Source organism: Falco biarmicus, chromosome 5, assembly GCF_023638135.1.
Source record: "Falco biarmicus isolate bFalBia1 chromosome 5, bFalBia1.pri, whole genome shotgun sequence".
Lineage (NCBI taxonomy): Eukaryota > Metazoa > Chordata > Aves > Falconiformes > Falconidae > Falco > Falco biarmicus.
The window spans coordinates 79516213-79538282 of NC_079292.1; the positions used below are offsets into that span (position 1 = coordinate 79516213).

The following is a 22070-nucleotide window of genomic DNA, read 5'->3' on the forward strand; positions in this document are numbered from 1 at the left end:
ACTCTAACTGGACTGTTATTTTAAAATACAGCCAAGCTGTGCAGAGTGATAGAGCAGCAATGCGACATGTCCAAGTGAAATCAGACTGGTTTGGGTTGGAAAGGACCTTAAAGCTCATCTAGTTCCAACCCCCCTGCCATGGGCAGGAACACCTCCCACTAGACCAGGTTGCTCCAAGCCCCATCCAACCTGGCCTTGAACGCTTCCAGGGATGGGACACCCACAGCTGCTATGGGCAACCTGTGCCAGTGCCTCACTACCCTCACAGTGAATAATTTCTTCCTGATATCTATATCTACCCTCTTAGTTTAAAGCCATTACCACTTGTCCTATCACTAGTAAATAAGCCTTTTAAAAACTAGCCTTGTAAAAAGTCCCCCTCCAGCTTTCTTGTAGGCCCCTTTTAGGTACTGGAAAGCTGCTATAAGGTCTCCTTGGAGCCTTTTCTTCTCAGAGCTGAACAACCCCAATTTTCTCAGCCTGCCTTCACAGGAGAGGTGCTCCAGCCCTCTGATCATCTTCATGGTCCTCCTCTGGACTTGCTCCAACAGGTCTGTGTCCTTATGCTGGGGCCCTCAGAGCTGAATGCAGCACTCCAGGTGGGGTCTCACAAGAGCCAAGCAGAGGGGGAGAATCACCTTCCTCAACCTGCTGGTCCTGCTTCTTCTGACGCAGCCCGGGATGTGGTGGCTTTCTGGGCTGTAAGCACACATTGGTGCATCACGTTGAGCTTCTCATCAACAAAGAGAGTTGGTACAATAATTGGTACAGTAACATACCTGTTGTCTGTAATTGGCATTAGAAATCATGGATAAATTCCCATACTTAGCCTCCTAGATATTCTTATTTGCCACACCATGTAACACAGAATGTATTTTTCTTTTCTAGTTAAAACTGTCCTAATTCAAAGAAAATGAGCAAATAGTTCTTTACTAAGGGTCCTTGTAGTATGAAATGCAAGTTAGTAACAGTGACAGCAACTGGTTTCTCAGGAAGACAGTGTGCTTCTATCTGGTTTGATTCATAACAGCAGATATTTAGAGATCTGATTTTTATAATTTGTCATTCCTTTCAGTCTTCAGAACTGTCTGTTGTATTTGGCTTAGTTTGAATAGTCAGAATACAATGAACCATCTGAAAACTTTGCCATCTCAGTTAGGCTGGACTGATTCTGAAATCTTCAGTGTTTACTTTCATAAAGAACTCCATTTTAGTGTGTGAACTGAGTAGAATGAGTAGAAGCTCTGCATTTTGCTATGTGTTTGCTATTCCTTTAGTTCTATCCTCCCAGGTACACGGTAAACTATTACACTTGGGGGGGGGGGGGGGGGGGGGGAGGGAAGGAAATCTCTACCTTTGCTCTACGATGGTATTTGTGTTGTAAAAATGTGCCATGAGCTAAATACTATAACTAGTATTTTTATGAACTGCAGGAAAGAGAATCTAACTAGACGCTGTTTAAGTAAACTTTTTTTAGCCTCAACATAGTTCATTTCAAAACCAGGTACAAGGATACACAGAGCTGTAATAAATTGCCCAAGAATATATAAAACATATTGTTTTGTTCTAATCATCAGAGTTCATGATCAGACTACCATTTCGTTAACCCCTCAGGTACGAGGGGAGACTATTTTTTATGTCTATTCACTTGGCTAAACATAAATAATGGGTACATAGCATGTAACGTTACAGCCATTTGGCATCACAATTGAAAAAAAAATTGGGTACTTTGAAAATCAGAGGAAATCTTTTGCCAAGTCTAATGTATATACCTTAAATAACATTGATTAGCTGGAAGGATGCAAATTGTGGAATATAAGGCCTCATGTAATACAGATATTTTTAAAAATTGCTTGTTTTGCCTTACAGTCACGTAATGAACACATTGGAATACCCTATAGGAGTGATATGTATATAGCATGGTTTTCCATTAAACAGGAGAAAGTAGGAGTGTATACTGATAAATGCACCTGAAAAGTAAATAATTTAAAAACTCTGCAGATATTGCCAGTTGTTACAAGTGTAACTTCTTGTCTTCTTTATAGTAGGTCATTCTGCCCTCAGTTACATTTGTGTAATACCTTGTGAAAATATGCAAATCTTATTGAAGGTGGCCTTTTGCCATCAGCCTGAGCAGAAAAGGCTTGCTTGTAGATAGCTTGCTTCAGAACTTTTTGAAGATTTTTTTTTTATATATATAACCAAATACAAGTGATGGCTGTCTTTCGTCGTTAATATGCAAAGCAGTAGTCAACACATTGTATTACTTTTAACTGTACCCTTTTGGTCAACTACATAGGCAAAAACACCTGTTTTTCCTCCAGATTCTGGAGAAAATTCTGTGAAAATGTGCCTGATGTTCATAGGATTAATCTGTCACAGATTATCAGATGAAAAGATTGATTTCTTAATATAAAATGTTTAGTATCGTAGGAATCAAATGAGTTGGTATCTGAAACCTTAAATAACATCAAGGAAGGCTTTTTTTTTTTTATCATAACAGCACTTCTCTTGTAAAATCGGCGTTTGTATATCCCCATATAGCTAGTTATTGGCAGTTTCAGGCTTCACAATGAACTGCAGTGACCACGTGTTCTTTGCAAAGGCCAGCATTGAGCAGTAACCACAGTAACAGCCAGAGCTGCTCCAACTGCCCGCACATACTCACTGCATGGAGGGGACTGCAGTACCATGTATTTGTACACATCCTGAGTACACTTACTCAGTGTAAAAGATGAGTTTCTTTTAGCAGAAGTACATCTGTGCAGCAGTAGTAACATTCTGCACTACGTTTATCAGTTCCTTTCCTGACAAGTCAATAGAAGAAGAATTAAAATTTGTGATATTTTCTTAGCAATCTGTGCTCTTACTCAGAGTTGATGACACTGGTGGCTAGTTTTGAAGGCAACATAAAAAACTTTACTGTAAGAAATAATACTAATTCTAGGAATTACAGATATATTGCATTGTCTGTGCTGGAGCATTCTTGCTGAAGGTGTTCTTTGACCAAAGTAGGTCAAAAAGTATTAGTTTGGCCCACTTCTACAAAGATTTTAGTATAAGGCAGTATTTTGTTCTCTACAGGGTTGTAAAACCTGTTGAACAAATGTAAAAGAGGTGAGAACAGAGGACCAAATCGATATATCTAAACCTGTTAGATAAGGTGAGAAAAGACTGCTCAAACACAATATGTATGCATATTGATAGTTTATTTTTCTCTGAGTTTTGATGGGAAGTGCATAATGCCTGCTATGGAAGCACAATATGTAACTCCTATTAGCAAAGGAGAGAAAACAGCAATCTACAGATTGATTTTGTTGTAACTTCAATTCATATTGAAGTATTTTGGGGATTATTTTTTTTCCCTGTCCTGTTGATGACTTGTGTTGCTTAAAGCTTCTAGAGCAAGTGAATGTCGTATATTTCACTGTAGAACTAGAACCCATGTATTCAGTATGATGTAACTGATTTAAATATTAAAACCATTTTTTTTTAAATTATTCTTTCACCAGTGTAAAGAAGTTTAAGTGACTGCTGTACTTGATCAAAATGGTGGACACTGAAAACCAGCTCTATCCCCTTACTCCCTTGGAGGAGGATGACATAGGCAGCCCTTTATCTGGAGAGTTCCTACAAGATATGGGGAACATTCAAGACCTCTCTCAGTCTCTAGGAGATGATAGCTCTGGAGCTTTAAGTTTAACAGAGTTCCAGTCACTGGGAAGTTGTCCAGGATCTGATGGATCAGTTAAAACAGGTAAGAGAATTTTGGTTTTCCATAAAACTTTATTTTATAAATACACAAATAGAAATTTACAACTTTTTTAAAGCAATAATTGTTTATGACTATGTAACACTAGAAATATAGAAGCTGATTATAGCATGGTCTTAAAATATTAAAGGCTAAAGGTAATTTATTAGACAGATGTCACTGCAAAATGACTGTAACATAAAGCTGCTGTTTTAAATTACCATTAGTATCAATGCCTTTTTCAAAATAACTTTTAAAAATCACTATTACTAGCAAAGTTACTATGTCTTGTAGTCATATAGGAAGTCACAATATTGCACTAAAGGAATTCCTCATTTTTTAGTTTCTTCAAATCACATATATTTGAAAAGTATTGTGAAATGTTTGCCAAAAAATTATAATCTAACCCTTAAAAGCTCACCTCGAATTCCAGTATATTTTAGTGTACTGATGCTTTGATCATGCTGTTTTCTCTCCCCCTCTTAGAAGTAGCGTTGCTCAGCTATTGACTTCTACCCAGTACATTACATTACATTGCATGTACATACATTACATAGTCTTTAGTCAGAAGATCTTGGTGAGAGGCTTTGTTTGAGAGATCAAAATGGGGAATCAACAAAGTACTATGGGACAATGCAATAATATCATAAGTTGTTCCTTTTGAATCAATGATTTTACAAATCTTTTAGCAGTAGAGCCTTTTTCAGCAGTTTATGATTAAGTTTCTGGTTGGTTTACACTCATTTGTTTTGGGGGTTTCTTACTTTAAATCAGTTCCCAGGATGTGATCACTATTCTACCTTACAAAAACTGCACTAATACAACTGAGGTGTGCCTCTGAGCTGAAGTGGTTGAAATGAATGGTGTGATTTTTGAATGGAGAAGGGAGAACTGCCTCTTGACGCTATTGCCCAAAGGAATGTTTGTAGAATTATGATTTGGGTCCCTTTTGGTTGTGGACGTTCACATTACAGAGATGCCTTCTACAGGAAAAGTTATTATGTGCTGAGTTTATAATGCAGTCCTCCCGAGACACAAGGGTTTTTTAATTATTTGTGTGTAAAAGTCATATAATAATTTAGATCAGCTTTAGTGTTACCTTATAAATTGAGTATTCAGTGTTCATTGCAAAATGTTCTAGTTTTGCTGTCAGAAAAGATAGAAAATGTAAACTTTCAAGGCTCAAATTCCATAAGGCAAGTAAAAAGAAATTAAAATCACACATTAAAAAAAAATCCTGGGTTCTAGGCTGTTCTTGATGACTGATGCCTGTGGGCTTGGCACTGCTCGCAATGCAGACTGAGTTCTATGCCAAGTTTTTTTCCAACATAATACTTGCTGACCTACATTCATGAGTGTTTCTTAATCTTTCTGTAAAATAAACACACCCATTAATTTGCTAAAGTCTTGTGGTGCAAGTTGCAAGATGGAAGATAAAAGAAATTCTGGCCTCAGATAATATTTTCGTCAAACAAGGTGGAAATATTAATTGAAATAATTAAGGTAGGAATGTGTTAGTTTTGTAACATGTTCATCTAGTAGTAAAATGTCTGGAGAGTTTATTTCATTGTACAGTTCAGGAATGCTTTTCCTATTATAATCAAAACGTAAAATACCTAAGCAAGGCTTCTGTTGCTAGATTATCTTACAGGCAGACAAGTGTTACCTTCCTTTTAAGATCTCTTCAGCCTTTGTACTGATGTGCAGGAGCATGCTTTCACTTTGAGAAAATCTCTTCAGAAAGAGAAAGTTTCTAACTGCTTTTTAGGGCTCAGTTTAGATCATCATTTAAAACTCTGAGTAGCTCTTCAGAAGTCAGGGGGACCTTAAGTGTAACTCAGCATGAGTTAGGAATATGTCTTTTGCTACACTATAGCAATAGATCTGATATCCAACACCAGGGCAAGGGAGATGGAAGATGTAATGGCAAGATGAGCTGCTAATAACCCTTCTGGAAAAAATAATTGACAGGTTGAATGGATATTGTGATACAAACTTGAAGTCATGGGAGGTTCTGTCTCATTGTGGGGTTGTTGGTGTTGGTTTTTTTTTTACATTTTGTACTGCTTGTCTTGAGCTGTAAAGATGTGTTTAATTTTTCAGTTTCAAATACACTTTATATGTGAAAATGGTATATGTGCATTTTTATGTTAAGAAAATTTCCTTGATTTAAATTAAATACTAATTCAGAGGTTTTTACTTACTTATTTTATGTGGTGGGATAAAAAAATTTCACGTTCACATCAAATTGAGAAACATTTGAAAAATTCAAAGTAAAAAATGGAACGCAGAAAAATCAAAAAAAAGCTTGGTTTTCTCTTATTTTGTTTGGTGCATATTTATTGAATCCTCACGAATCATTATCACCCTTCTAGTTCTTGTTATCAGTTACTTTAGTAAGGCTTTTTGTTTGCTGACATTGTATGTCTCATCAAAATTAGCAAGGTACACCCTGTATTTTGTGTGTGTTTGCACTGTTAATATAAATATGAATTGTTCTTCAAACACAGCCAAATTATTAGTTCAGTTACTGATTATTAACTCATGGTTATTTTTTAGAATAAGCTCTTTTTTTGTTTATATTATATATATATATTTATATATTTTAATATAGTATTTATATTATATATATAAGCTCATTTTATTATAGAAATGGTATCAGTCTTGACAGTATAGTATATATTAAGTGTTCCTTTTTCTTTTAGAGACCCTTTCACCAGCATCCAGTCCTTCATCCATTAATTTTGCCACAGCTCCAGGTAACATAGATGAATCACCCAGTGGAGCATTAAACATTGAATGTAGAATTTGTGGGGATAAAGCCTCAGGCTACCATTACGGAGTACATGCTTGTGAAGGTTGTAAGGTACAGTCATAATTTTCTTTTTAAGAGCCTAAATCACGTTGCTTTGTTTACAGGGTTATATGAAGATAAACATTTGTTACATAAATGTTTAATTAATCTAATTCTAGCCATTACTATTATTTAAATAATAAACATATCTGTGATCCTTTTTTCTGAAAAAAATTGTTCAGTTATCATAACTGGATACTCAATACCAGACCTTCATCAAGCAGGGGCAATTCACAATGATGATTTTAATGCTGCTTTTCTGGATAGTTAAACACTAAAACCACTAAACTGTGACCAAAAAATCAAAGCCTACTTGCTCCACTAGTGTTTTATTTGTGTTGGGAGTATGGCTGTGAGAAGCATGCCAGTTTGCTACACTTCCATTGTAACAGTAACAAATCCTGAATTTCTCATCTCCACTACATTCTGCCTGAATCACGTAGTATTGTACCTCATGTCATTTTGGGACCAGTGCATGTCTCTGGGGCAAATTAATTTTATCATTAATGTATAATTTTTCGGGATGATATGGCCCATGAATTATAAGATTCTTTTCTTTTTTCTTCTAATGTGATAGTTTTCCATTTTTTTATATATTATCATGTATGATATGAGAAATTGTATATGTGTACAATGTCAGAATATGATAATTCAAATATAAATCTCATGGAATAATGCTAGAATATCTATTAGAAGTGGGGAGCCAGTTCATAGTCAGACAGTCTAAATGACATGTTGTTATGTTGTGTGATGCAAAATGTTGCAATGTCTCTAAATCTGCTAACCCTACAGTTTTGTAGTATGAGACTAATCTTAAACTGCAGTATCAAGACATCATGCTAAGATCTGTTGAGGTACAGGCTTTTCTGTAATGCTTATTTTTGTGTCCTTGGCTTTTTCTATATACTATATATGCTATGTTGTCATATCCCTCACATTTTCTGGATGAAGAAAAGATGTGTTAAATCTGTTTGTTTGTGTGATTACACATATGAAAGATGAAGTTATTTCTGAGAGAGGATGCTGAGAGAACGCATACAAAAGCAGTATGTGTTTTGCTTAATCCTTAAGAGCAAATCTGCTTGGGTACTCTGAGCTCTTGGTCCTCTCCCAAGAGGGCTAAAAGCTATTTCCTCCTTTCCTGTTTTCTGTTCTATACATGGCTTCATAAACACCACTTCACTGTATAGATTCTTACCTTTAGACAGGTTATACTTTGTGTATTGTTTTGCTAGTGACACCAATAAACAGTAAAAGAAAAAAATTACCAGTACGATTGAAACTTAGTAGTCAACGTTCTTTAATATTGCTTATTGTTTTCTCAAACTTTTATAGGGTTTTTTTAGAAGAACAATTCGTTTAAAACTCATCTATGATAAATGTGATCGCAACTGCAAAATTCAGAAAAAAAATCGTAATAAGTGCCAATACTGTCGTTTCCAAAAGTGCCTTTCAGTTGGAATGTCACATAATGGTAGGTAAGAGTGCCCTGACTAATTTGTTTGTTCCTATCCAGGGTCTGTTTCTGGAAGCAGGCACCTGGATAGCGTTCTTACTTATACATATGAGTTGAACCTCACATTTTGACAGTATAGATCATGGCGGGGGACACCAGTTTCCCTAATGAATAGTTAATGTAATTGATACACAGCTGCCAGATGTACTGTTACGAGCTTTACACAATTGTGCTGCACGTCTGTTTGTCCATATGAATGTTCATTTAGTTGCTTTCTTCACCCAGAACTTTGGGTTACTATTGCCACCCATTGAAACAAACTTCAATACTGGAAGAATTCTGATCAAGGGCATTGTAGAGGAGTAGGAGGAGAAAACCAGCTCATTGTGGAAGGGAATGACGTAGGATAGGAACCTGTAGGAAACCAGAATTCATTATCTTTCAGGTTACAGTGCAGCAGCTCTTGGGCAGGTGGTTCAGGGAGTGTGGGGGGAGGGTAAAGATCTGTGCTGACTGTGGAACAGGAATCTGGTAGGTTGTTTGTTAAATGGAATGGTAAAAATTCAGAGCATTTAGATATCCAGTTTAAAAATTATGTTATTGTTTGTGCTAATGATTTAAGATAAGGCTGATAAGCCTGTGGCTTGAAGGCCAATTCCAACCCACAAGGCAGTTTTATGCACAGTATGTAGTTTGCTAAGCAACTTTGGTGAAGAGGGAGAGGCCAAGCCATGAGAAAGCACATTTTGGTTGGCCAGATGATCGTAGTTTGATTTCCTTTCTGATAGTGTCAAGGCTGAACTTGGGAGCAGGTGCAATTAGGAAGTAGGTGAAAAGTAGGCGAAAATGCTGGGCTACGTGAAAACCTGTGGGTTAGGAGACAAAATTCCAAAGGAAACTGTACAGTCAATATAGCTGGTGTGGGGACATGGCTGGGGAAGCTGCCTATGACGTTGTAGTCTAGACTTCTAGCAAGAGACATTGGGAGAGTTGTCTTTCTTGTTCAGGGGAAGTCTGGCTCCTTTGTGATGAACCTTGACAGAGATTAAGGTCTGTTGGGAGAGGGTTGATAGTCTCTGCAAGACTGGTGATAACCTTCCTGAAGCAGTAGACTTGGGGGGAGTGTGCCAGCCAACAAAGGAACATCTCTGGGGCAGGAGTTGAGAGGGAGCTGTGCTGGTTGGCAGGAATGTTAACATTCAGGTGGATCTGTTTCATCCTACTAAAATGCTGTGGGCAGCTGTGCTCCAGCTGAAGGGAGTAGTAGCAGTTGTACTGGAGCAAACACATAGGAGGCAGTGGGGGAAGGAGGTGGCTGCTAACTTGCAGGTGATGCTTCTCGGGCAAAGAGCTAGAACTGGATTTACAGCCACGATCTTAAAACTCTTACATTTCAGTTTAGAGCAGGTATTCTTCCGCTTTTTTGATAGACCCGTGGCCAGATTCCAAATAGGCCTTCCATGTTGGACTTCCATTGAAGTCCAAAACTGTATTTCAGATCATGCCTTGAGTCACCTCCTTAAGGTCACAAGAAAATTTCTTGGGCATGTTGAAGGGCTAATTCTGCCTATGTTCTGAATTGCTCGGTCTAAGCAACGAGGTTGTTCTCTCACTGGTTAGATGCTGAAATGTGGCAAGAGCAACCGGCTATATTAACCATCCCAAAACCTTGCACACCATCAGAGGGTAAGGCCCCTTTTAAAATGGAGCTGGTTTAGTTTTAAACTGAAACTGAAGAAGGATCTGGACATGCCTGTTTTATTGCTGAATGGCAAGACCACTTGCGCAAGAACTGGGAGATCTCCATATCCAGTGGTGTTTCAAATTTGCATCTCCTGTCTCTCAAATGAATATCCTATTGACTAGATTGGATACTCAAACTCCGTTCTCATCCTCTCCAGTCTTGAAGCGCTAGTCTATTGAAAAAAGAAGCATAAAATACTGGGCCTAGGAGGAGATTTTTTTACTGTAGCCTTTGAGCATAAATCCAGGTCCCTGGTCTGTTTTGTTCTCACTAGACACTACGGATATGTTGAACTGAACTTTCAGTGCATAAAGAACCGAATGCCCCAGCAGGGTCAGAATCAGCAATGGGATTTGGGCCCAAATCCGTTGCAGTGTTCCCTGTGGAGTAACTCCCCGGGCAGCTCTCCAGCTGGTGTGTGTGCTCTCTGCCAAGCTCCTGACAGGAGTTTATTCAGTTTTTTAGAATTCCCAAGCTGGACTTTGAGTTTCACGTTGGGATTTGTAGAACACAATAAGAAGAAAACAAAATACCACTACTTAGATAACGTACAAGGAAAAAGGTATGCGTTCTAGCTCATTGCAGAGAGCAGTTTGTGTTCTCAAACATCTGATTACCTTCGATTTAGTATATTGTCTTGATAATTCATCACTGACTGGATGAGATTTTTTCACCCATTAATTTATCATAATAAAGATACTACCACCATTTTTCTAGACAGAAAATCTTTATGCTCTAAACAGCAACAGTAAAAGGCATAGGTTTTTGTATAACTTGTGTTTGTTTTACAATTATGTCTTCCCATCAGCAATACGTTTTGGACGAATGCCAAGGTCTGAGAAGGCCAAGCTGAAAGCAGAAATTCTAACAGGTGAAAATTACGTAGAAGATTCAGAAATGGCAGATCTTAAATCACTTGCCAAAAGAATTCATGAAGCTTACCTGAAAAACTTCAATATGAATAAGGTTAAAGCCAGAATCATCCTGGCAGGGAAAACTAACAACAATCCAGTAAGTACTTCTGCTGTAACTTTAAAGTAAAGCTGGCAAGTACATAAGGTGATTATAATAATTTGTTAAACTCTTATTTTAGAAAATTTATTTAGAAAATAAATATCGTGCTAATACAGACATGAAATATGCAAAAAGAATACCTGTAGTAAGTACGGTTGGTTTTAGCCACTATCAGAGGAATAGGAAGCTTAAGGAAAATTGGGTGATTAACTTCTAAATGGAAGCTCATAACCTTAAATTATAGAAGACACACAAGGGAAAGAAAATCAGTTCTTAATCAAAAAACCAAAGGTGACATCTGAAGGTATGGGTGGGGGAAATGGTTCAAAATTAATCTCCTGTATGACAGTGAAAAACAAATAATAATGTTTTTCTGCCGCAAATGCCAGTATAAATACTGTTATTTTTTAGGGTGTATAGAAGCTCTGTATGACTTTTGTTTTAATCACAACAATATTACTGACAGGAGGAGAGAAAACTTGAGTTTGTAATTCTTTGTTTACAGTTCTGGCCGTTTCCTCACCCAGCCTTACTGGTCTTTACTGTATGGTTACTTTGAAAGGGAGAAGCAAGCAAGGTTGTGAAGACGTGTATGCTGTAGAGGTTATTTTTATTTCAGGATATTTTATCCAAGGTCTACATAATACTGTCAACTGCTTCTTGTTTTGTAGCAGATGAGATTGTATAACCATTGTAAGAACTAACTTGTTTCAATTTATGCGTATTGTTTTTAATTCTGTTGTGATTTATGTTAATTATATGTAGAAGATAAGTATCTTATTTTACGAACAATTTTAATCTCAGTAAAAATTTGCAGGGAAGAATTTTTAAATATGCTGTAATAAAAACCATGTAACTGTGGGGATGAGTATTATAAAAATTGTAGGCAAGCTGCCTTCTAAATTATGGAATTTGACATACTGTAGTCTAGTCTAGCCAATCATGCAGGCTTGTATGTTAAAAGGGAAATATATGAATAATACCAGATTTTTTTCATTGGATTAAAGAGATGCTTAAAATTAAGCACGGGCTTAAACTTTTTTTGGGGTACAAACTGTCATAAGCCTGCAAATACCATGCTTTAACACCTTACCAAGTAGGTAGCTGCATAAAGTCCTTTTCAAGCTTGTTACCACGTGCCAGAATCCTAAGTTACAATACGTATCACACATGCAGGGATCCTAGGTCACGGCATCCTAATTTTTGTGTTTGCATTTATGCGATCAATGCTCTCGGATTACAGTCATCTGATTGACTAGCTGATAGTGGCTTGCATGTGTCTTGGTAAATTTACAAGTAACAATTAATGAGGAACCAGATCTAGTATGTTATAAACAGGCTGCTTCTTCATTCTTCATTATGCAGGGAAGAGGAGAGATTTTATAAGCTATTTCATCATCTCTTGGGGAAAAACAAACGTTTTAATTTTCTTTTGACTTTTTAACAGGATTTTAAAAAAAAAAAAAAAAAAAGGTGGTGGTTGTGGGGAATTAACAGTCCACCTGTTTCTGAACAGTGCATTAACATCTGATTTTGCTGAATCCTAATTCTTTACACCACTGTAATTCATTTTGGAAAGAACTAGCATTTTTCATGATGACAAGGTATCCTTTTTAAGTTTAGCTCCTAAGTCCTTGGCCATACCTATTTTTTGAATAGTGAAATGATGATAAATTCCAAAAAGATTTACAGGATAGCTTACATGTTTTAAAGGGTTTAGAAGTGTGGTCGGTTTATTGCTTTGCCACTTTCTGCTCATATCTACATAGACAGTTCTGTGTACTAAGTACTGAAGTGAGACGAAATGTGTAGTTGCCATAAGCATTTAAAAAGGGGACAAATGTAGGAAATTAGCATGTTTGACAGTTTTCTAAGTGAAATAAGTGAATTCTATGAGTTTCTAACAGAACACCAAGTGTTCCTTGTGATATTTAATCTGCAATGAGCAAAACAGCACAGGGAAGGTTCTTTGCTTATCATTTATGGAAATAGATTTATGCTCAGGGCCCATCGCCATGACTTTGATAGGCTGGGAAGCACTGGATTTTGTTGTTTTTCTTTAGTGGATTGCCTTCTGTTTTGATTACTGGTCTTCAGATATGTATCAAAATATTTTTGAGTTCTGATTGTTCTTCAGAAAGTCCGAATGCTTTTTTTTAATATGAAGTTTTAAGAGACTGTCTCATCAGTTTGTAATGCACATAATTTTTTTTTAAACTAAGGGTGTTACGGAAAAGACCATGGTCAAGACTGGAAATTTGTGTTGTCTGACATTCTAGTGGGATTCCAGCTTTAGAGACGACTTGGCATTAACTGTAGCTAAAAAGATGAGCTGAGTTTCTGTGATAGATCATCTGTGACATAGTCTATGAAAATCTGGTAATCAGAGGAGCAGTACAGAGTTCACATTCTTGTGCAAATATGCTGTCCTATATTTAAATGACTGTCTGTATTCCCCCTAGGATGCCTCAGGAAAGCATCATGATGTGCATCAAGTGTAGTTAGTTTAGGAATCGATAGGATTTGTAGGCAGAATAACCTGGACTTCTGGAGAAGGTAATACAAGTCTTTTGTAAACCTTCTGGGACTTGCTCTGAGATGGACGTATGCATACTAAGCACAGTGCTTCTGGTTCTTCATTGTAACTACCACATAAAACTAGATTAAAGATATGTGATACATACTTACATCTTATTATTTGCATTGCCATTGGCAGCGCAGACCTCTTCTTAGATATTGCAGTTCATAGTTCTGTAATATGTGGTTTCTCTTTATGCAGAAATATGAAAGAACTCATGGTTTATTGATAGTTGAAGACTGATTAGCGTGAAAGCTAAAGTTTATCAAAATACATATTCTTTAGGAAACCAATGATTAATAACCATTATTTTGTAACTGAATTAGGTTGTTTTTTTTCTCTGTAGCCATTTGTTATATATGATATGGATACCTTGTGCATGGCAGAGAAGACTCTGGTGGCAAAATTGGTAGCCAATGGAATTCAGAACAAGGAAGCAGAAGTTCGAATCTTCCACTGCTGCCAGTGTACGTCTGTAGAGACAGTCACAGAACTTACTGAATTTGCCAAATCTATCCCTGGCTTCTCCAATCTTGACTTGAATGATCAAGTGACACTGTTAAAATATGGGGTTTATGAAGCCATATTTGCCATGTTAGCATCTGTGATGAACAAGGACGGGATGCTGGTAGCCTATGGAAATGGTTTTATAACCCGGGAGTTCCTGAAAAGCCTGAGAAAGCCATTCTGTGACATAATGGAGCCAAAATTTGATTTTGCAATGAAATTCAATGCACTGGAATTGGATGATAGTGATATATCGCTTTTTGTTGCTGCCATCATTTGCTGTGGAGGTAAGCATTACTTATTTGTTCTTTAAGGTAGTAATTTTTTTAATTTTCTTTACATAAATTAATAATTTTAATAGAAAAACTTACATATTTCTTTAAGATGCAATTCTACCACTATGTCATTTTCCCTTTTAGCATGTTCCGTGGAAGACACTGTGTAACTCTTAAGTCCTGAGCCTGTATTTTGCTTTGCAGAATAGTAGACGTGCTTGGAATTACTGTTTAGCCACAGAGAGGGGTCTAGTTACTCTCTGTTTTTAAAAGTGGGATGCAAAGAGCGTTAGTGTTTGTTTTGTTTGAGGTGTGGAGGATTTTTTTTTAATGTTTAAAGCTGGATTGGAAACACTATTTGTATCTGCCAAATGGGCAGGAAAAAATACTATGTAATAAGACTGGAGGCAGGTGCAGATTATAGCTTTGCTCATCTTTGACACTTGCTGATTGCATCATGTAATGGGTTCTGCACAAATGCACAGCTCTGTTGATGCCTTCCTATGTTCTGAGTTGAATATCGCTAACTGTTAAAAAAAAAAAAAGCTTAGCTAATTTAAAAAAAATTAAAAATAAAATGGCATTTTTAAAAATTATTTCATAGTACCTAAGGACATGGGGTTTGGCTTTCCTGTTTTTTGTTTTGTTTTGTTAATGCCTGTTGTTTGAACTCTTTGTGAGTAAAGGAACACAAATTTAATAATAACTTGTAATTCTTTCTTTCCTCCAAAAAGCAAGGATGTTCATGTTTAAGGTTAAATTCAAATCTATCCATAAGTGTTTTAAGAAAGGGAAAGAAAAGATCAGGAAAGTTCCAACAACTGCTCCCTCCTCCCTTTTTTCCATTCAGCCATATGCATAGGATGTTTCACTGCCCCGGTTGCGTCCTCAGCACTTACAAGAAGAAAGATACAATCTTTAGACTTTCAAAAGCTTCATGTGCTAGTTTAGGCAGCAAATTCCCATCAAATCTTGACTTGTGCACAATACATTGGTATTTTGACATTTTCAAAAGTCAAGGGAGTTCTTTGCAGGCAAAATGGTTTGGTTTGGTTTGGTTCCCCGCCCCCCCCCCCCCTCCCCCCCCCCAATCCTTCTTGAAACTAGCTTCAGTTTTAGCCTGATGTCCCAGAATTCTTACAGAGAAGCTCGATCTGGAGAGTAAAGGTATTATAGGACTGTAGGTAGCTGAAAATGAGATCATAGACTAGGAAGAGTGAAACATCCTTAATAGTGCTTCTCTGCGTCCTGTCAGTAACTTGTGCTGTGCCAATATACATATGGGAACCAAGAGTTAAAGCTTGTTATTTATGTCTTGCCGTATTGCTACCAGACTTCAAGAACTCTCTAGAAGTAGACTCATGCTTTCTTTTTCCATCCTTACTGTTTTAATTCTGTTATCAGGACATACAGAATATAGAACTGGATTTCTAGGCTGGATATCTCTGCTGGGTTTTGGGCTGAGAGAGTGTGTGTGTGGGGGGGGTTCTGTTGTAGCACAGGTTGTATGAAATCTCTGCTCAGGTAACTGCAGGCATTGACAAAACTTTGTCCAAAGGGATAGAAAGCTACTTTTTTTAAAAAAAAAATATTATTTTTTCTTTTTTAAAGATTCATTTTGAGCCTCATTGTCCTCAGTGTATATTGTGTAAATTGTAAATACACACTGTAGCCTACAATATAGAATCTATAAAGTAGCCTATTTTAAAGAACAATTATAAAATTATCACATGTATCATTTTGTTTTGAGAACAGATCGTCCTGGTCTTGTAAATGTAGGACACATTGAAAAAATGCAGGAGAGCATTGTGCATGTACTGAAACTTCATTTGCAAACCAACCATCCTGACGACACCTTCCTCTTCCCGAAACTTCTCCAAAAAATGGCTGACCTCCGACAACTTGTCACAGAGCATGCTCAGCTTGTTCAGATAATTAAGAAGACTGAATCTGATGCACATTTACACCCCTTACTACAGGAAATCTACAGGGATATGTATTAAGGATTTTTAGTATTTTTTTCCACAATATTTAAAGACAAAAGCAATACTAATAACAGATGGGAGCAAAACTACTTGCACAGTTATCTGCTGTTCACTCAGCTCAGAGCACGAGAAATCTAAAAGCTGGGTAACTGGAGTGTTACACTTCTTTCAGTTTGGGATCTTCTGTCTTTTGAAAGAGTTCTGCAGAAGAATACTGGTCATAGTGCTTATGAAGTGTTTTACAATGGTTCTTTTATTTGGAAATTTGAAGATTGGTAAGGAATACATATTTGTACAATAAATCAGAATGTTAAGTAACAGAAATGAACAAAATTGTATTTCCTCTTGGCTTAGTCATTTTAGAGTTAATATAACAACTTCAGCAAATTCTCTCCAGGTGTATGCACAATCATAAAGATTATGCACTTTTGGCTAATAGTAGTTACTGAGAACCAACTAACGCTTTTTCTTACAGCAGTCAGTCTAGGTGTATCAAATGGTTGGATGTTACTGTACATACACCTCTAAAAAAATCTGAAAGACCTTTGAACCGCTGCTGCTCTAATTCCATGAAATGCAGCACAGCTTCATATAGTATTACATTAGTATACCTTAGGATTAGCACGTTTAAAAGATGGTTCTTTTATGAAATGAAATAAAATCCAAAGAGCTATCTAAAATACAGCAGAGATGCTCCATTCAGGTGTTTTTTGAAGAGTAAGTGTAAGAAAGAGATGGAACCCTTTTTTCAAAAGTCTTTTAAGGAAATATAAAAATGTCCCTGGTGGAAAATATATCATACTTTATTATACATGTCTTTTTGAGAACTTTTAAGATGCAGTTTTGACTTAAAAATATTACTTCAAATTAGGTAGGCTTTTGGAGAGACTGAAAAATCTGATTCTAGCCCAAAAAAAAAGAATTTCAGCTGCACAGCATTCTAGTGCAGGGATAGCTTACTCTGAAGAAATGATTGTATAGGAAAGGCACCTTCTTTCTTCTTGGCAGTATAAGAATTTTTTGGACCCGTTGACTTTTCTGATGAATACACTATTTCTTTTTTCCAATTACCCACTCGGATATATTTCCTTCTATTATTTCTTAGGCCTTCTGAATAGAAGTATTAGATTATGTTGCCAAATTTTGTCCTTGTCCATACAGCCACAGTGGATAAGGTGACAATATTACCAAGAACAGTGTTTGTAGGTGTGATTGCATAATATTATGAAAGACAGCACAGCTGAGAGTAAGATTATCATGTTCCTGAGAGCAAACTCCTGATTTTACAGTAGTACTTACTCCTGATGAAAAATAAGCCATAAGGAACTGCTTGACTTTGCCATTTTACAGAATCTTTTATCAGAGTGCTACATTAAAGTGCTAGCTGCATGCAAGACACTGTGCTATTTTTTTAATATTTTTTTTTTTTTAATACAGTACCTTCACGTTATTATTTCTTTATTTTAATACTTCTTTCATAACACAAAGATCTCAGGAGCCAATCTTGGCATTTTCACGATAGTTTAGGTTTCAGTGGCACAGGAGGACACTTTGTACATTTTTACTGTAGCATGTTTAAAGACTTCAGAATCTTAAACCTTCATTACAAGAATTAAATAAGACTGATAAGGTGAGAACCTCACACTATGATTCTTATTTTAGTCACAATGCTTGTTTCTTTACAGGCCTGCTGGCATGGCTAGACATTGGATAAATTACACATTTAAAAGCAATTTGGTGTTTATCCAGGTGATGGTCATTAGCAGAGGTTTTAATGCCAGATATAGTTAGTGTAAAACAGTAAAGCATAGGCCTCAAATTTGGTAACCGTCAAGGGCAGGATAGAAACAATAAATGCATGAGCAGAAAATTTTCTCCCCTTTCCTGTCGCCTGTCAGCAACAGCAAGAATAGGCCTTAACGTTACAGCTGCTTCTAATGCCTTATTAAGAGAATATTGTTGGCCTTACCAGGAAACAGCAGATGAAAAATGGATTGTCTTTTGTGTCTTACAGCAGTACAGATAGTAAGCCCTCAAAAATAACAGAAGTATTTTAACAATGATGCTGCTTTATTCTTCCAGTCAGCCATGTTTCACTAGGGAACTGTGGCGTTCAGATATAAGATATTCAGCATTGAAATAATTGATATGCAATATTGTTTACTAAAAAAAAATTAAATCATAGCCATTCTGTGATGGCATACTGAAACTCTAATAGCAAACTATTTTAAGTTTATCTTCTAATAAAAGTATAAGCTGATTTATTTTTTTTTTAATTTTTTTTCCCCCAAAGCTCAGATTTTTGCAAAGGGCAAATTTCAATGTTGTGTTCCATAGTTGAGGTGTACTGAAATTTCTCAGGAAAATCAGACGTGGACAGTGTGGACAAAACCTATTTTTACTGCTCTTGTTCTCAAAAGTGGCTAAAACACTTTATTGATAATAAATCCTTAAATACTCAACAAAACTATAAAGAATTGAAAACAGCATAATTCAGCAGAAGGCATAAAGTTTTAGCTATATTAATAGCTGCTTGTAACAGCTTCCTATTATTGGTGTTGGGATTTTTGGCGTAATTTGCGTTTTTCCTGTTCCAGATCCATTTTGTTTTCTTATTTGAAAACCAGCAAGCATTTTTTGACTAGTTCTTTGGACACCAAAGTTTGATTTCTCTTTTAAATTAAATTGAAGACCTTTAATGAAAAAAAAAAAAATGGAAAGAACGCATCTCAGAATTACAGAAATATGAACAAGCTGTTAACATAGCCTAAAATTCTGGATGGATCCCACTGCCCACACTGCTGCACCGTGCACATACCCACAGTCTTGTCAAAGAATGACACAGGGCAGAGAAGTCACTTCCCAAGCATTAATGGGCAAAAGGAATTCTTAATCTCTACATTACACTTCTAACAAAGTACATTCGCTACTGCAGTAGATGACTGCAGCAGGCTTTTGCCAATTAAATTTCGAGATAACTCAGTTTGTGTTTGGGTTTTTTTGAAGTTTGGAATCTTAACTAGTATGAGATCTAATACTGAGGAGCCTTCAGCTTTTCCACCTTATACAGATCGTTTAATATTTTAAAATACCCATTCTATGGAGGGAAAGAAAGTGATCAGTGCTTTTACTATAGCACCGAAGAACTCTGGTTAGCAAGCAGTACCCGCAAACAGCTTAAGACAAGAGACAACAGAAGAATTGAGAAAAATCCTAGGAAACAATAGTATGACTTAAGTTTTCAACAAATATATAACGTACTCATTTTTGAGGGTTTTTTTACTTTATTTATTTATTGAGATGCCCTAGGTACTTTGACAAAGGGGAAGAAAAAAAAAGGAAAAGGAAGGCTTTGTGTCAAGTGTTACGGAAATCTGATGTTCATTTTTATCTCCTCCTTAAAGATTTTCTTTAAAGGTGTACTGTCTTCAGTGTCACAGCAAACAACTGCCATTTTAAAAAAAATCAGTTACTTTGTACCTTTTTAAAATTCAGAATCCCACTTTTATTATAAACACAAATTGATAGACAATAGATGGGAACGTTTTCCACTTACAGAAACTGAATCTTTCCCAACATTTAAAGAAATCTTTTTTACTTAATTGCCATTTCCATGTGCCTTTGCTTTGGTTCTAGCCAGCTGCTAGAAAGCTGAAGTGTTGCCAAAGAGCATATTTTTGCGTTATTTCTGGCCTGCGCAGATTTAGGAAATACCAGCAGTTGCACTAAGTCCGTTCTCATGAGAGAGCTAGCACAAGTTTGCGAATCAAAGAGCTTATAATAAGCATCTAAACATTTGTTTGTTTATTCAGACTGGTAAAACTTGGAGAGATTTATTCATCATGAGAGCTGGGTCACATACTATTTGAATCTCCTCCTTATTTCTATCGGAAACCCTGGATGACTTACGCACCATTTCAGACAAAGCAGTTAGCGAAGATTACACTGTAGCTGCCTGTACTGTGTCTGAAAAGGAACAATTCCAGCTCAGTCTCTCCTTAAAAGCATCCCTTTTAGTTGAAAATTTGCAACTATATTTAACAAATGCTTTTGCAGCAGTTGTGATACTGCTTAAGCATAAGGTCTTACAAATAATGGTCCTTCCCCCAAAACCCTGGTCCGTTAAGTGTTGAAGGTGTAGTGTGGTATCTGGTGCTTGCTTGTATCTCAAGTGCTTTCTTAATAATCTGCATATAATTTTTTTAAATCTAGGTTTAATCAGCTTTATTATCCTTCTTCTACTAGAGATTTAAATTATATGTGGGTTTGAGCTAAGATTATTGATATTGTTATGTGTTGTGGGATTTTTTTAATTTAATGTGATACCATTTCTTCATGTTTCAATTTGTAAAATATGAGAATATAATTGCAAGATATAAACTTTCACTAAATTATATTACAGAGGTGCTTTAAGAAAAATACGTAAATTATTTAATTTAAATATTTGTTTCATACTTTATCTTGTGACCCCTTTTGTACAGTGAGGAAAGATATACTTTTATGGGGGTAAGGATGATGGGCCTGAAGTCAAAGACAAACTGCTATTTATTCCTGTCTAGTCTTTATTACTGTATCATTTGTGAAGAAGTATCACAAATTCTGCAACTTCTCAGTGTTTGTTATTGACAACTGTAACAAAATTTTAAAATATATTTTCACATAGAACGTGGACTTCCTTTTATTTAATTTTAATAAAAGTAAGTCTAGGTGAAGAGCTGCAATTCCAAAACAGAGTTAATATTTTTAATGTCTTAAGTTCACCAATATGAAAGACAGTTCATAGAACTAAGTTCATCTTTGCTTTACAGCACAGTAGTTCATATTCCTTAAAACTCTGAAAAGAGCGCGAAAGAGAGCTACATTTTGTTAATACTCCATTACTGGTATTCTCCGAGGAACTGATTGCAGCTTACTAGGAATAGTAAAGTGTATTCAGGATCATTTCCTTCTACCTGCACTAGCTTGATTTGCAGTTTTTATAGATGTATTTTAAATACGGAATTTGGCAATGCAAAACAAAATGTTGAAATGCCGTTATTGGCATTTTCTATAGGAGCGTTCCCTTTATGATTTTAAGTAGAGGTGAATTCCGAATCTGTTCACAGCGATTCTGTGTCCTGTGTTTCAGGTGTGGCAGGCTGTGCCTACAGCATTCCAGCTAACGAATCCCGATAGAAAAGTTACCTTGTAAAGGTACACTTTTTATTTTGCTGTAGTCAAAACATAGCATCTAGTGCAAGCACAGTATGTTACAAACGTTCCAGCAATGATTTATACTTAGTGCATTATATAGATAAATAGATAAAATTCTATTTCCCCAAATCACTGCATCTTGAAATTTTCACTTGATCAGTGTGACCATACAGGTATATTGTCTACCAAGATGTTTGTGTCTTATTTATAAAAGCTCGACTGGAGTTTCTTGTGGTAACCTACAGCTACTTCTTTACTCAATTTCATAGCCAGCAATGAAAAAAACACCTGTAAAAGGTACTACCGGATAATGTCACTTTACACTGTAGATATGTGATACAAATTCATGTTAACTAAACCCGTCCTAGGGCAAGGGCGTTTCCTCTCTTGTTTTCTCTAATGTGCTTACAGGTTTTAAAAATATTTTTCTGCTCCTGAAGCTGTTGGTTTTGGGTTTTTTTCTTGAACTCCTTTATTGTGTTAGTCAATCTTGCCAGAGTTCAGTGCAAGGATGTTTCAAAAGAGAATTCCAATTGCAAGGACCTCAATTTCACGGGTTTCCTCTGCCCAGGGGATAGGCTGCATGCACAAAAGAGAATAATCTGATTAGAGGCTGGGCTTTAAATACAGACTGCAAGATCAAGCATAAGGTACTTAAAGTTGAAGTATTTTGGAATATTTTCTCAGGTTGGATATGCAGGTACAGTAATCCC

The 22070-nt window shown here is 36.3% G+C and overlaps 1 protein-coding gene across 4 annotated transcripts in view; it reads left to right on the plus strand.

The window, feature by feature from the left end:
* The window catches only part of PPARA (peroxisome proliferator activated receptor alpha), a 38947-nt gene extending 21146 nt beyond the window's left edge, over positions 1-17801 (plus strand). For 2 of the 4 annotated variants that reach the window (XM_056341674.1, XM_056341675.1), the window contains 6 exons: positions 3513-3757; positions 6457-6617; positions 7941-8079; positions 10614-10816; positions 13744-14191; positions 15935-17801. In XM_056341674.1, the coding sequence (XP_056197649.1) occupies positions 3550-3757; positions 6457-6617; positions 7941-8079; positions 10614-10816; positions 13744-14191; positions 15935-16182 (1407 nt within the window). In that variant the 5' untranslated portion in view covers positions 3513-3549 and the 3' untranslated portion in view covers positions 16183-17801. Of the gene's footprint in view, positions 1-3144; positions 3164-3512; positions 3758-6456; positions 6618-7940; positions 8080-10613; positions 10817-13743; positions 14192-15934 lie in introns of those variants that run through there. The other 2 variants (XM_056341676.1, XM_056341678.1) reach the window with 2 other exon arrangements.
* Positions 17802-22070: the final 4269 nt, after the last annotated feature.